The 16683-nt window shown below is 38.4% G+C and overlaps 1 protein-coding gene across 4 annotated transcripts in view; it reads right to left on the bottom strand.

Moving 5' to 3' along the window:
• fng (Fringe glycosyltransferase) overlaps positions 1–16683 on the bottom strand; it is a 285500-nt gene that overhangs the window by 127254 nt on the left and 141563 nt on the right. For all 4 annotated transcript variants that reach the window (XM_067787152.1, XM_067787153.1, XM_067787155.1 and 1 more), the window contains one exon: positions 13671–13719. In XM_067787152.1, the coding sequence (XP_067643253.1) occupies positions 13671–13719 (49 nt within the window). The remainder of the gene's footprint in view (positions 1–13670; positions 13720–16683) is intronic.

Genomic DNA, 16683 nt, shown 5'->3' with positions numbered 1-16683 from the left:
TCACCTTATTCTTTATCTTACTTTTTCTCTGTTTTTCTTTGCTTTACTCTTATTCTTTCTTTTACTTTTACCATAACTCTGACATTCACTCTTAATCTTAACTTTACTGTGCTCTTTTTCCCACTCTCACACTTTGTCTCACAGTTCCTCGTAATCTCCTTTTCTTTCTCTCTCCCTTCTCCTTTGACTTTGACAAAATGTCTGTCCTTCCCTTGCCTTCCTCATTTCACTCTCTATATTCCCTCTCTATTTCTCTGTATTTTCCCCTTTCTGCTTGTCTCTGGCTTCTATGTATCCCTCCCTCTATATGGAGTGTTCAAAAGCCAATTAATGCAAGTCCAGTACTCTCCTGAAATGGGCTTACTCAAATTGACGCTCAAGAGATTACGGAAGGCTGAACAATACTCTCAAACACTTTACTTCCAACAAAATATTTTCTCATCTTAATTGAACCTTTACTTTCAACAATCTAATTTCCGTTAGGTGTTATATGAGAAAGCAAAAAGAACATTACATACAACAAGTATTTATTCCCTTCCGCGTTGGCGCATGCGCACACATTCCTCATCAACTCAAATGCAAAAAAAGGGTTTTTAGCGCGTGTGTGCAATATTTTGTTTTATATCATTTTCTTAAAAAAAAATAAAAATAACTCTTAAAATGCAATTTCTTACATTTCAAAGTTTAATCAGTTTGGCTGATGAAACAAACAACATTTTACAACAACAACAATAAAAATGCTTTAAGTACAATCCTAGCAACAAAATAATAAGTATTTTTAATATGTTTTTCTTACATAAAAGCGCGTGTGGAAGGAGTTAACATAGCCAGCCGCTCCTATTCGTCCAAAAGCGAATGAATACATCTCTATAACATGTGAAAAACAATAATAATAAAAACAACAAGTGAGGAAGGTTAAGTTCGGGTGTAACCGAACATTACATACTCAGCTGAGAGCTATGGTGACAACATAAGGGAAAATAACCATGTAGGAAAATGAACCGAGGGTAATCCTGGAATGTGTTTGTATGACATGTGTATCAAATGAAAGGTATTAAAGAGTATTTTATGAGGGAGTGGGCCATAGTTCTACAGGTGGACGCCATTTAGGGATATCGCCATAACGGTGGATCAGGGTTGACTCCAGAATATGTTTGTACGATATGGGTATCAAATTAAAGGTATTAATGAGGGTTTTAAAAGGGAGTGGTGGTAGTTGTATAGGTGGCCGCCTTTTCGAGATATGGACATAAAGGTGGACCAGGGGTGACTCTAGAAAGCGTTTGTACAATACGGGTATCAAACGAAAGGTGTTAATGAGTATTTTAAAAGGGCGTGTGTCTTAGTTCTATAGGTGGACGCCTTTTCGAGATATCGCCATAAAGGTGGACCAGGGGTGACTCTAGAATGCGTTTGTACAATATGAGTATCAAACGAAAAGTGTTAATGAGTATTTTAAAAGGGCGTGGGGCTTAGTTCTATAGATTAACGCCTTTTCGAGATATCGCTATAAAGGTGGACCAGGGGTAACTCTAGAATGTGTTTGTATGATATGGGTATCAAATTAAGGTATTAATGAGAATTTTAAAAGGGAGTGGTGGTAGTTGTATAGGTGGTCGCCTTTTCGAGATATCGGCATAAAGGTGGACCAGGGGTGACTCTAGAATTCGTTTGTGCAATATGGGTATCAAACGAAAGGAGTTAATGAGTATTTTAAGAGGGAGTGGGCCTTAGTTCCATAGGTGGACGCCGTTTCGAGATATCGCCATAAAGGTGGACCAGGTGCGATCCTAGACTTTGTTTGTACGATATGGGTATCAAATGAAAGGTGTTAATGATTATTTTAAAAGGGCGTGGGGCTTAGTTCTATAGGTGGACCCCTTTTCGAGATATCGCCATAAAGGTGGACCAGGGGTGACTCTAGAATTCGTTTGTGCAATATGGGTATCAAACGAAAGGAGTTAATGAGTATTTTAAGAGGGAGTGGGCCTTAGTTCCATAGGTGGACGCCGTTTCGAGATATCGCCATAAAGGTGGACCAGGTGCGATCCTAGAATTTGTTTATACGATAAGGGTATCAAATGAAAGGGGTTAATGAGCTTTTTAAAAGGGAGTGGGCCTTAGTTCTATAGGTGGACGCCTTTTCGAGATATCGCCATAAAGGTGGACCCGGGGTGACTCTAGAATGTGTTTGTACGATATGGGTATCAAATTAAAGGTATTAATGGGGCTTTTAAAAGGAGTGGTGGTAGTTGTATATGTGAAGGCGTTTTGCAGATATCGAATAAAATGTGGACCAGGGTGACCCAGAAAATCATCTGTTGGATACCGCTAATTTATTTATATATATAATACCACGAACAGTATTCCTGCCCAGATTTCAAGGGTTTTTTATTTCGCCCTGCAGAACTTTTTCATTTCATTCTACTTGATATGGTAGGTGTCACACCCATTTTACAAAGTTTTTTTCTAAAGTTATATTTTGCGTCAATAAGCCAATCTAAATACCATATTTCATCCCTTTTTTCGTATTTGGTATAGAATTATGGCATTTTTTTCGTTTTTGGTAATTTTCGATATCGAAAAAGTGGGCGCTGTCATAGTCGAATTTCGGCCATTTTTTATACCAATATAAAGTGAGTTCAGATAAGTACGTGAACTGAGTTTAGTAAAGATATATCGATTTTTGCTCAAGTTATCGTGTTAACGGCCGAGCGGAAGGACAGACGATCTACTGTGTAAAAAAACTGGGCGCGGCTTCAACTGATTTCGCCCTTTTTTACAGAAATAAGTTATTGTCCCAGAATCTAAGACCCTACCAAAGTTCACAAAGATTGGTAAATTTTTGTTCGACTTATGGCATTAAAAGTATCCTAGACAAATTAAATGAAAAAGGGCGGGGCTCTTGCGCCATATCATTATTGGAGTTGAATGTTCACATAATTTACTTATATACTGTAAAGGTATTAAATTTTTGTTAAAATTTACTTAAAAAAAATTTTTTTTTAAAGTGGGCGTGGTCCTTCTCCGATTTTGCAAATTTTTTTTTAAGCGTACGTATAGTAATAGTAACGTTCCTGCCTAATTTCATCATGATATCTTCAACGACTGCCAAATTACAGCTTGCAAAATTTTAAATTACCTTCTTTTAAAAGTGGGCGGTGCCACGCCCATTGTCCAAAATTTTACTAATTTTCTATTCAGCGTCATCAGTTAAACTCACCTACCAAGTTTCATCGCTTTATCCGTCTTTAGTAATGAATTATCGCACTTTTTCGGTTTTTCGAAATTTTCGATATCGAAAAAGTGGGCGTGGTTATAATCCGATATTGTTCATTTTAAATAGCGATCTGAGATGAATGCTCAGGAACCTACGTACCAAATTTCATCAAGATATCTCAAAATTTACTCAAGTTATCGTGTTAACGGACAGACGGACGGACGGACGGACGGACATGGCTCAATCAAATTTTTTGTTGATCCTGATGATTCTGATAAATGGAAGTCTATATCTATCTCGATTCCTTTATACCTGTACAACCAACCGTTATCCAATCAAAGTAAATATACTCTGTGAGCTCTGCTCAACTGAGTATAAAAACAACAACAAAGCAACGTACATTTGTACTAATAAACAGGGGCAAGCATTTTGTGGTAGCACTTAGGAGTTGAATACTCGACAGACAGTGGCCAAAATTAGGCGGTCAAGTAGGCGGAGCAGATTGATGTGAAACTAAATTGGGATTTTACGCAATTTCCTTTTTGTTCAACTGATTCGTTAATATTCAATACGTGGTACATATACACATACACACCTGATGGAAAACATATTTATTTGTGATGTAAAGAATGTAAGATCAGGAGAACGGATTAATTAAAACGGATCAAAGAAGACTCAAAGACTCAGAATGAATACAAAATAGGAAGATGATACAAAACTTGTCAAACAAAAATTAGCCAAGACCATTCGACTTTTTCTGAAAAAAAATTTTTGTTTCGATAAATATCAACCCTGAATTGGTTGATTGATGCTGACGAAAAATTATACCTCAGCTAAAGGCGGTAACGGTGGCTAACAACTAGTTAAATCAGTGTGGGGTAAGCGAAGACTGGTGAAGGCTTGATCTGTGTTAGAGTTACCTATGTATATTACCAGCCCAGTGTCTCAACTACCAGCGAATGATGGACGGTTCCAAAGCTAGCGTTAAATATAGTACATAGATGGTTGAGGGTGCGATAATGAATCGCTTAGATAACATTACATATGTATATAGCCGGTACTGAAGCTGTAAGTGTATTTCATTTTCCTACTTTTACTCTTTTCCTTACTCTTAATCTTGTTGCATCTTCTTCTGTTGCCTTTTTGCTCCCTTACTCTTCTGCTTTCTCTCACTCTTACTTTTACTCTCACTGTTGGTCTTCCTCTCACACTTTTTCTTAGTTTTACGTTTACTTCGACTACCACTCCCTCTTTCTCGTACTTTCACTCTCGCTCTTAGTCTTACTCTCACTCTTACTTTTACTCTCATTATTAGTCTTGCTACCGTGGTGTGATGGTAGCATGCTCCGCCTACCACACCGTATGCCCTAGGTTCGAACCCCGGGCAAAGCAACATCAAAAATTTTAGAAATAAGGTTTTTAAATTAGAAGAAAATTTTTCTAAGCGGGGTCACCCCTTGGCAGTGCTTGGCAAGCGCTCCGGGTGTATTTCTGCCATGAAAAGCTCTCAGCGAAAACTCATCTGCCTTGCAAATGCCGTTCGGAGTCGGCATAAAACATGTAGATCCCGTCCGGCCAATTTGTAGGGAAAATCAAGAGGAGCACGACGCAAATTGGAAGAGAAGCTCGGCCTTAGATCTCTTCGGAGGTTATCGCGTCTTGCTTCCACTTTTTTCTTAGTTTTACTTTTACTCGTACTCCCACTTCCTCTAACTATTTCTCTTTTTCTCAATCTCGCCTTTACTCTCGCTTTTAACTCTACTCTCGCGCTTTTTCTTAGTCTCTATTTCACTCGTACTCCCAATCACGCTCTTGCTACTACCATTAGTATTTCTTTTACTCGCACTCTTACTTTTTCTTCATAGTCTTTGACTTTGTCTTACTTTTATTTTCCCCTTAGTACTAATCTTACGTTTTCTCTTTCTCTTTGTCTGACTTTTACTTTTGCTGAGCTCTTTCCCCTCACTCCTAATCTTACTATTACTCTTACTCTCCCTGTTCTTTCTTTACATGGAATACACTGGAGGCACAGGGGTAAAAAGCTTGATGTCACTGCCAATGCCGCATAAGCCAGTGTGAGGGGGCCCGTTGTGATACCATAAAAAAAATCACCTCTCTTCTTCGAACAAATTGGACGACCTGGCAAAGGGTACCAAGTCCTTGGTGTTGTAAGCCACCATACGAGAGGCAGTTGCACATGAGGTGATCCAATGTTTCTTCGATAGCATTACAAATTCTACAGCGTCGACTATACGGAACTTCTAGCCCCCTGCATTTGGTGGGCATGCAAGAAAGAATGTGCTACTTCCACAAGTGTGGAAATTCTATTCCTACTAAGGGTGTAAACGCGAAGTGATTATATCAGACACCATGGGGTTTGTAGCCACCTATCATTGGCTTGAATGTAGATGTACTCATTTAGCATTGGCTTGCTGTAGCAACAGGTATCCCTAAGCGTTCTTTTCCAGAAATACTCTTCTTTGTCTTCCCTGCTTACCAAGTTCGCTTGCAATACACTTTCTCACAAAGTCCTTGTGTTTTGAGACCCTTGTGCGGTGTACACGGATCTAGATTAGAGTTAAGTTACGTACCCTAACCAGCACTGGTCATAGTACGTAGGTGGAATGGGTATCGCGTTCCAGGATCAGTTCTTTGGATACCCACAATGGCACATCTCTAACATAAACCATAAAAGTATGTATTAAATATAAAAATTTGTTTTGAATGCGTTGAAAGGCTTCAAGAGTTGATTGTTTTTGAAATGCAATTTCTGAGAGTTTCGAACTTTTTGTTTTATTTCTTTATTATTATACTCAGTTGAGCAGAGCTCACAGAGTATATTAAGTTTGATTGGATAACGGTTGGTTGTACATATATAAAGGAATCGAGAGAGATATAGACTTCCATATATCAAAATAATCAGGATCGAAAAAAAAATTGATTGAGCCATGTCCGTCCGTCCGTCCGTCCGTCCGTCCGTTAACACGATAACTTGAGTAAATTTTGAGGTATCTTGATGAAATTTGGTATGTAGGTTCCTGAGCACTCATCTCAGATCGTTATTTAAAATGAACGATATCGGACTATAACCACGCCCACTTTTTCGATATCGAAAATTTCGAAAAACCGAAAAAGTGCGATAATTCATTACAAAAGACCGATAAAGCGACGAAGCTTGGTAGATGAGTTGAACTTATGACGCAAAATATAAAATTAGTAAAATTTTGGACAATGGGCGTGGCACCGCCCACTTTTTAAAGAAGGTATTTTAAAACTTTTGCAAGCTGTAATTTGGCAGTCGTTGAAGATATCATGACGAAATTTGGCAGGAACGTTACTCTTATTACTGCATGTACGCTTAATAAAAATTAGCAAAATCGGAGAAGGATCACGCCCACTTTTAAAAAAAAATTTTTTTAAAGTAAAATTTTAACAAAAAATTTAATATCTTTACAGTATATAAGTAAATTATGTCAAGATTCAACTCCAGTAATGATATGGTGCAACAAAATACAAAAATAAAAGAAAATTTAAAAATGGGCGTGGCTCCGCCCTTTTTCATTTAATTTGTCTAGGATACTTTTAATGCCATAAATCGAACAAAAATTAACCAATCCTTCTGAAATTTGGTAGGGGCATAGATTTTACGGCGTTAACTGTTTTCTGTGAAAATGGGCGAAATCGGTTGATGCCACGCCCAGTTTTTATACACAGTCGTCCGTCTGTCCTTCCGCATGGCCGTTACCACTATAACTTGAGCAAAAATCGATATATCTTTACTAAACTCAGTTCACGTGCTTACCTGAACCCACTTTACCTTGGTATGAAAAATGAACGAAATCCGACTATGACGACGCCCACTTTTTCGATATCGAAAATTGCGAAAAATGAAAAAAATGCCATAATTCTATACCAAATACGAAAAAAGGGATGAAACATGGTAAGGTAATTGGATTGTTTTATTGACGCGAAATATAACTTTAGAAAAAACTTTATAAAATGGGTGTGACACCTACCATATTAAGTAGAAGAAAATGAAAAAGTTCTGCAGGGCGAAATAAAACACCCTTAAAATCTTGCCAGGTATTACATATATAAATAAATTAGCGGTATCCAACCGATAATGTTCTGGGTCACCTTAGTCCACATTTTGGTCGATATCTGGAAAACGCCTTCACATATACAACTACCACCACTCCCTTTTAAAACTCTCATTAATACCTTTAATTTGATACCCATATCGTACAAACTCATTCTAGAGTCACCCCTGGTCCACCTTTATGGCGATATCTCGAAAAGGCGTCCACCTATAGAACTACGACCCACACCCTTTTAAAATACTCATTAACACCTTTCTTTTGATACCCATATTGTACAAACAAATTCTAGGGTCACCCCTGCTCCACCTTTATGGCCGTATCTCGAAACGGCGTCCACCTATGGAACTAAGGAATACTCCCTTTTAAAATACTCATTATCACCTTTCTTTTGATGCCCATATTGTACAAACAAATTCTAGGATCACCCCTGGTCCACCTTTATGGCGATATCTCGAAACGGCGTCCACCTATGGAACTAAGAATTACTCCCTTTTAAAATACTCATTAACACCTTTCATTTGATACCCATATCGTACAAACGCATTCTAGAGTCACCCCTGGTCCACCTTTATGACGATATCTCGAAACGGCGTCCACCTATAGAACTAAGGCCCACTCCCTTTTAAAATACTCATTAACACCTTTCATTTGATACCCATATCGTACAAACGCATTCTAGAGTCACCCCTGGTCCACCTTTATGACGATATCTCGAAAATGCGACCACCTATACAACAACCACCACTCCCTTTTAAAACCCTCATTAATACCTTTAATTTGATACCCATATCGTACAAACACATTCTAGAGTCACCCCTGGTCCACCTTTGTGGCTATATTCCGAAAAGGTGTCCACCTATAGAACTAAGCCCCACACCCTTTTAAAATACTCATTAACACCTTTCTTTTGATACCCGTATTGTACAAACAAATTCTAGGGTCACCCCTGGTCCACCTTTATGGCGATATCTCGAAACGGCGTCCACCTATGGAACTAAGGATTACTCCCTTTTAAAATACTCATTAACACCTTTCTTTTGATACCCGTATTGTACAAACAAATTCTAGGGTCACCCCTGGTCCACCTTTATGGCGATATCTCGAAACGGCGTCCACCTATAGAACTAAGGATTACTCCCTTTTAAAATACTCATTAATACCTTTAATTTGATATCCATATCGTACAAACGCATTCTAGAGTCACCCCTGGTCCACATTTATGGCGATATTTCGGAAAGGCGACCACCTATAGAACTAAGGCACACTCCCTTTTAAAATACTCATTAACACCATTCGTTTGATGCCCATATTGTACAAACAAATTCTAGGGTCACCCCTGGTCCACCTTTATGGCGATATCTCGAAACGGCGTCCACCTATGGAACTAAGGATTACTCCCTTTTAAAATACTCATTAACACCTTTCATTTGATACCCGTATCGTACAAACGCATTCTAGAGTCACCCCTGGTCCACCTTTATGACGATATCTCGAAACGGCGTCCACCTATAGAACTAAGGCCCACTCCCTTTTAAAATACTCATTAACACCTTTCGTTTGATGCCCATATTGTGCAAACGCATTCTAGAGTCACCCCTGGTCCATCTTTACGGCGATATCTCGAAAAGGCGTCCATCTATAGAACTTAGGTCCACGCCCTTTTAAAATACTCATTAATACCTTTCATTTGATACCCATATCGTACAAACGCATTCTAGGGTCAACCCTGATCCACCTTTAGGGCTATATCCCTAAATGGCGTCCACCTATAGAACTATGGCGCACTCCCTCATAAAATACTCTTTAATGCCTTTCATTTGATACACATGTCATACAAACACATTCCAGGGTTTCCCTCGGTTCATTTTCCTACATGGTTATTTTCCCTTATGTTGTCACCATAGCTCTCAACTGAGTATGTAATGTTCGGTTACACCCGAACTTAACCTTCCTTACTTGTTTTTTTTTTTATTTGCTGAATTTCATTTGCAAACGCAGACTTAATGGTGATGGTGTGGCGATGCTGGTATGAGAGACGAACGCTAGGCCGTAGACGCCAATGAACAGACAATAAAATGCAAAATACGTTCGTTCTTTTTTTGTTATTTGTAATGCTCGAACTCTTTGGCAGCTAAACTGTGCTGAGTGGTCTGGTGGAGGTTGAATATCATAACAAAAGGATGTTAAACGCAATTTTTGAAAGCATTTTTAAGTTTTTATTTTGATTTATGTTTGAAATTTATTGCATTTGCTTATATTGTATTCCAATCATCAAACACTTCCATAACCTACAGGCATTTGGGATCATTCCCAAGTTATTCAAGAAATTTGATACAAAGCGAATTAACATTTCATGTGGGTGAATAATTTGTGTACGCTGATATTCAGGCATATACTTAATGCAAAGTTTTTAAAATTATTGAAGTACTAGTGTACCCGGCAGACTTTATCCTACCCGAAAATTGGTTTGCCTATCTTCAATAGTGAGCCTCGCTCCTTCTCTTCATTTTATCTTCCATTGCCTTCTTATACTTGTCCATGCCCTGTTCCATTCATCTCCCTACCAGTTCCACTCCCACTTCTCACTCTAATTCCCGTATCCACTCCCGTTCCCACTCCTACTGTCATCTCACTTCCGCTCCCACTCCTACTCTCAACCTCAACGAGAGCACACTGCGGAGAGTTCGGCCTTCCCCTCCCTTCTAAGATTGAAAACATCATCGGATTCGTACAATTGCCTCTCATTTCTTTACTGACTCGACTTTATGAAATTTTCGCAAAGCTTCTAACCGTGGCATCGATGGCCCATGAAGTGAAACGCTTGCTCATAGCTCACACTGTGCAAGTAGTTAGTTCTTTCATTCCCAATCTGATCCAGCACCCGGAGTGTACCAACCGCGTTCCTTTGGTAGCCGTTTTTTGCAACAATTTACGTCGCTAGAGAGCTAGTGAAAAGTATTGACTGGCTGTCACTGCGGGTGAGTATACTTCTGTCTCGCTAGCTATTCTCCACAACCTAGAGGACTGCCAAAACCCTAGCCTGGAAGAATGAGGCATACTCCCTAAGAGAAAAGAGATATTCCTCACCATCGTCCTCAACAAACACCGCCTAATCTAAAGCCACTTTTCTAGCCGTCAGTAATAATTCTGGAATGGTTGACACTGGGCACATTATTGAGATGAAGCCTACATTGTGCCTCAGGGAAATCAACATTCATCTCCTCAGTATAGGCAATGATGGCTTACATACACGTGACATTAAAAAGACACTCAGGCATATATCGCAGACACCTTCAATGTCAATCACGAACTGAGAGTGTGCTCCACCAAACCACAGGCATAGCCGGTATTTGGTCATAGAGCAGTAGATCCATAAGATCGTACTAGGATAGGGTCTGCGTACGGAAAATTTTACTGCGAGGCCAAAAAGAATTACTCCAAATTATTTGTATTCGGAGCACAAAAAAAGAGATATGTTAAGGTAGAAAAGAATACATTTGAGAAAGGTTTTTAAGCGCAATTCAAAGCTAGACTAAGCACAATAGATATAAATAAAGGTCGCAGTACTTCGAGGCCTAATAATAATAGAAAGTTCAACGTGGTCGTGTTAAATCGTTTTCGAGATGGCCGGTCTAGTACCTTAATGGTACATGTTAATGGAACGTATTTGATCTATGCAAAATAACTCGCAGCTTTAAGATCGGAAAATTGTGCCCTTACTAGAAGTAGCCTTAATCTCCACCCCTCGCAGATGCTGTAAAACAATCAGGAGGACTACCACCCAGGCAACATGACTTCACGCGCAGAAAAGAGGCACTTTAGGCGCAATAGCAGATGTTCTTAGAAATGTAGAAATAGTACAGCGAGGTAAAGCTAAATCCAATTTAGTTGTCCTCCTTGCAAGCTTAGACGTAAGAAATACTTTCATCAGACCGAGATGGGCAGACATGCTGGCCGCCATAGAATAGTGATTCCGTCTACATCGCGTTATCAGGCGCTAGCTCAGTGATCGGATTCTTATGTATCAAACTTCAGAGGGTTCGCATACCATGAAAGTCATGGTCCTATTACGATGATATTTTTAACCTTGAAATGCCTGATGATTAATTCTTAGTTGAAAATGCAGACGATATTGCTGCAGAAACATAAAAGAAGCACGCGTAACACTCAATCTAGTCATGATATGTACAAAGGAGTTGCCAGACTCACGCGGACTCCAATTAGCAGCAGAAAAACAGAGTTGATACTCCTAACAAAAAGCATATAACGCTATAAGTCAGCTTTGACACCTTCTCTGAAAATATAACATGAAAGAAGGTTGTCAACTATTTAGGAGTAAGGTTAAACGCTCGGCTAATACATTGGCCGCGAATTCGACATGTGATTGAGAAGGCATGTAAAGGCATCGTTGCTGAGCAGGCTGATGGCAAATATTGGAGGTCTAACAGAAAGCAAAACGAAGCTGCTGATGGACATCACCCTATCAATGTTAATGTACGTCTCCGAACTGTGCGCAAACACACTAAGTAAGAAGAATCTTTGTAAGCTTCTAATAGCAGTACGGCGAGCAGCAGCTTTAAGAGTAGCCTCCGCTTATCGCAATGTATGAGGATCAGCTGTACAACTAACTAACGGATCAATCCCAAACGAACTATTAGCGCAAGAAAGAAAAAGTTTATGGGAAACAAAAAAGCATACGGATCACTGAAAGACGTTAGAAATGTGAGCAAAGAAGAAAAGTTTGTTTGACGACCAAGTGGAAGAACCCCAATCAGATGCCAGGACTTATTTTATAGAATAACTCCGTCCTCTTTGCAAATACTGGAAGTTTTGTAGGACAAAGCTTAATGCTGCTTTGAGATCTCGCAACTCTGCCGCCACTTATAGCTGGAGCTTCGACTTGGCGAGCGTAGGACATGAAAACAGGACGTGCTCAATTGTTTCGTCCTACAGCTCGCACTTCCTATACCTGCTGTTACTGACAAGAGCTAACTTATAAGCATGTGGCGCCAGAAGGAAGTGTACATTTCAGTCTTCTCTCTTCAGAGTAGCTTTGTTAGTCTAATATCGTAAGCTTTGTATATGATCTTGGCAATTTTGCAGCCCCGCGCTTTTTTTCATGCCTTTCCTGCTTGATGAATCATATGCAAACTCCTGTTTCCTTTTTATTTACGGATTGGGACGTCTATTGTCGATACATGGAGTATTGTACCCTCATTTGGTAACACATCGGCATATTCGTTACCTTTTATCCCTTTATGACCTGAAAACCAGTATAGATGTATGGTCGGGTCTGAACGAAGTTTTTCCAATGCTTCTTTGCATTCCAGGATACAATACCATGTGCATATATTGACGAGATGGCACAGATGGACAGCAGAACATAAAAACAAATTACTACTTTACCAAAATGCTTTCCGGGCACAGGTACTAAATAATTATTTCCACCGGATAAAGAAGGCCGAAGATCCTAAAAAGAATACCTTCATATGCTCAAGATGGAGCCAGAATCGTTTGTTCGAATTGTTTTAAGAAAGAGTCAGCCAAATCACTGTCGATAATGTTATAGCAAACATTTTGAGTGGCCCAGAAGAGTGGCAACAAATCAGTAGCTTCGTGTTTCAGTAGGTGGTTAAGCTAAGCTTAAACAAAGTTTGCTTAAACTGTAGTCAAATTTAAAGTCCAGGTAAACTACTGAGCAGTTTTTCAGCCACAGTTTAAACCGTCTTTGGGGTAGGCTTTTCTTAACGGCAACATTGGTTTTTTATTATCAAGATAATTTGTAAATACGACAACAGCTGGATTTTGCTTAACCAACAAACATTTAAAAGATATTTCTCCAGCGAAATATATATCTAGTTCCGGAGGTTATATCCAACATCATTATCTAGTTATTCTTAAACAAGTTAGTTCACGATTTGATCTCCAACGTCATTAACATTTTCAAAATATTATCCAACCTTTGAGAGATTTTGAGAAATGTACAGTTCTCAAATAAATAATCAACACGTTTCTTTTGGATATCGAGTTGAGCTGAAGTTGAAAAAAATCTCCAAGATTGTACCACCAAAGCCATCAGCTAGAGCTATGCTAGTTATCGACATGAGCTCTAATGGTACTCAAGCCCATATGCTTGTTGCGTATATTCGACGCCATTTCGAATGAACGCAAATCACCGATAGGTTAACTAGAGTTTAACCCTGCCAGATCGGCCGCTTAAACTCAGATTAAACTTCAGTTAAAGTAGACCGAAAAACTGCAGAATAAGTTTAAGCAAAGCAACTGAGTTGAACTTGTACTGAAAAACCGGGCCTAAATAATCTAAATATTTCACACTTGTTTCGACTTACTTGTCTTCTCCTGATAGTATGGATCATCGGTATCCGTAAAGAACCAAGTCTGAAAAGAAGAAAAGACAAAACCAAAATTAATTCAAAGGAATTTCATTTCCAGCCAAAGTAATTAAATGTACAAATATCAAAGCGTATAGTTGAAGATATTCATATGGATCTACTTTGCTAAATTAAAATACGTTGAGGAAGATACATACACACCTACAAATGTTTATAGAAAAAGTGGTGGAAGTAATTGTGGGAAAGTTGCACTGCATGATACATTTTCATGTTCACTGATTTCGAAATATCAAACAAAAACAAGTAAGGAAGGCTAAGTTCGGGTGTAACCGAACATTACATTCTCAACTGCCAAATTTCAGCTTGCGAAAATTTTTAATAACCTGGGCGGTGCCACGCCCATTATCCAAAATTTTACTAATTTTCTAATCTGCGTCATAAGGTCAACCCACTTACCAAGTACCATAGCTTTACCCGTCTTTGGTAATGAATTATCGCACCTTTTCGGTTTTTCGAAATTTTCGATATCGAAAAAGTGGGCGTGGTTATAGTCCGATTTCGTTCGTTTTAAATAGCGATCTGACATGAGTGCTCAGGAACTCACATACCAAATTTTATTAAGATACCTCAAAATTTACTCAAGTTATCGTGTTTAAGTACAGACGGACGGACGGACACGGCTAAATGAACTTCTTTTTTCGCCAAGATCATTTTGATATATAGAAGTCTATATCTGTCTCTCTTATGCCATCACGGGGTACCGTTATGCGAACAAAATTAATATACTCTGTGAGCTCTGCTCAGCTGAGTATAAAAACTTAAATTATGTAGAAAACCAAAAGACAATCATAAACTTAAAGACTAAAAAATTTAGCTCGCTATTCTTTTAGTTATATTTGCTTAAGTGATATGATTGGAATGCTTATATGTGTGTATATGTGTATTCTTCCATGTACTCTGTACCCCCACAACATAGTTCCACTTGTGTGACGAAAAGTCATTTGGTTAATTGAAGCTTGAAATTTTCTTAACATATTTTCTTATAAGAAATTTAAGAAAATCAGATAAGAAAATTTCCCACACACAAATCTAGTACATACATAGATATGTACACACATATGAGCGTTTCATGTTGTGAGCAATGTGAAGAAGAAGAGTTCCCCACAAGAAAGTAACGCATCGTTGATTCGTCTTAACAAAAACACAGCAAAATTTACTTCCTACCAATTGTAAATTAATGCACTCCACTCCACTGGTGGTGGTGGTTTTTGTAAATTTTCTTGTTTGACTTGATGTTGAAACATTTGTTAGTTCATGTCATAGCTTTATGTCAGATGTTATATGGGGGAGGATATGCAGTCAGAATGTCTTCGATTTTTTTTTCGTTTGAAAACCTCTTTGAAGAGTCATGTTTGCTTGGTGTTGAAAGTAAGTTTTTTAAATAGAATACTAAGGTCTGATCAGATTCTATTTTTTATATATAAACATATTTGCTCACGAACTCGGTAAGTGTACATAAGCCAAACAAGAAAAAATATAATTTTGGAGATTGGAAACGGAGGAAGGGAAGGGGGACAAAAAGGAAGGAGAAAGGGAAACAAAAAGTTAAAAGAAAACAGGAAAAGAGAAAGAAACCCCCAGCGGTTTAGGTATGCCTAAGAGACGACCAAAATACCCATATGATTCAGGGGATGTGTAGCGCAACCTTCAAGAGGTTTCCAGCGCAAGTCACAGCTTCTGCAGCCCAATTTTCAACCTCACCTTTAGCATCCGAGGCTCTGGATTTGGGTATGGGGGCGGTATGGCCTAGAAAAAAGCAAAATAAAAAAAGGAGAAAGAAAAAGAAAAATAAGCACGAAAAGAAAAATAAAACGCACAGACATTACAACAGAAAAAAAATTTTACCAAAGCAAAATAAAGACAAGATGATTAAAGGAAAACAAAAAATATAAAGAAAAAAAGTTATATAAATAGTTGAAACAAAAAAAAGAAGACAAATATATATGTTAAAAACAAAAAAGGGAAATGAAAATGAAAAAGATAAACAATAACCGAAAAAATATATAACCAAAAAACGCAACAAAATCTAAAAAGAATCAAAAGAAATAAAATAGAAAAACACAACGACAAAAATAAAAAGAAAAGTAATTAAAAGAAAAAGCAATTAAGAGAAGAAAGAGAAAAAGATAAGAAAAGAAAATGTTAAAAAGATAAACAAAAACGAAGTAAGAGAAAATATAGAAATACAAAAAACAAGTAAGGAAGGCTAAGTTCGAGTGTAACCGAACATTACATACATACTCATTTGAGAGCTATGGAGACATGGGAAAATCACCATGTAGAAGAATTAACCTGGACTGTGTTTGTATGACATGTGTATCAAATGGATGATATTAAAGAGTATTTTAAGAGGGCCATGGTTCTATAGGTGGACGCGATTTATGGATATCGCTATAAAGGTGGACCAGGGCTGACTCTAGAATTTGTTTGTACGATATGTGTATCAAATGAAAGGTGTTAATGAGTATTTTAAAAGGGAGTGGGCCTTAGTTCTATAGGTGGACGCCTTTTCGAGATATCGCCATAAAGGTGTACCAGGGGTGACTCTAGAATGCGTTTGTACAATATGGGTATCAAATGAAAGGTGTTAATGAGTATTTTAAAAGGGAGTGGACCTTAGTTCTATAGGTGGACGCCTTTTCGAGATATCGCCATAAAGGTGGACCAGAGGTGGCTCTAGAATGCGTTTGTACAATATGGGTATCAAATGAAAGGTGTTAAAGGGTATTTTAAAAGGGAGTGGACCTTAGTTCTATAGGTGGACGCCTTTTCGAGATATCGCCATAAAGGTGGACCAGAGGTGGCTCTAGAATGCGTTTGTACAATATGGGTATCAAATGAAAGGTGTTAAAGGGTATTTTAAAAGGGAGTGGACCTTAGTTCTATAGGTGGACGCCTTTTCGAGATATCGCCATAAAGGTGGACCAGGGGTGACTCTAGAATGCGTTTG

Source organism: Eurosta solidaginis, chromosome 5, assembly GCF_040869045.1.
Source record: "Eurosta solidaginis isolate ZX-2024a chromosome 5, ASM4086904v1, whole genome shotgun sequence".
In the NCBI taxonomy this organism is placed as follows: domain Eukaryota; kingdom Metazoa; phylum Arthropoda; class Insecta; order Diptera; family Tephritidae; genus Eurosta; species Eurosta solidaginis.
This window is presented reverse-complemented; position numbering and strand designations above follow the sequence as displayed.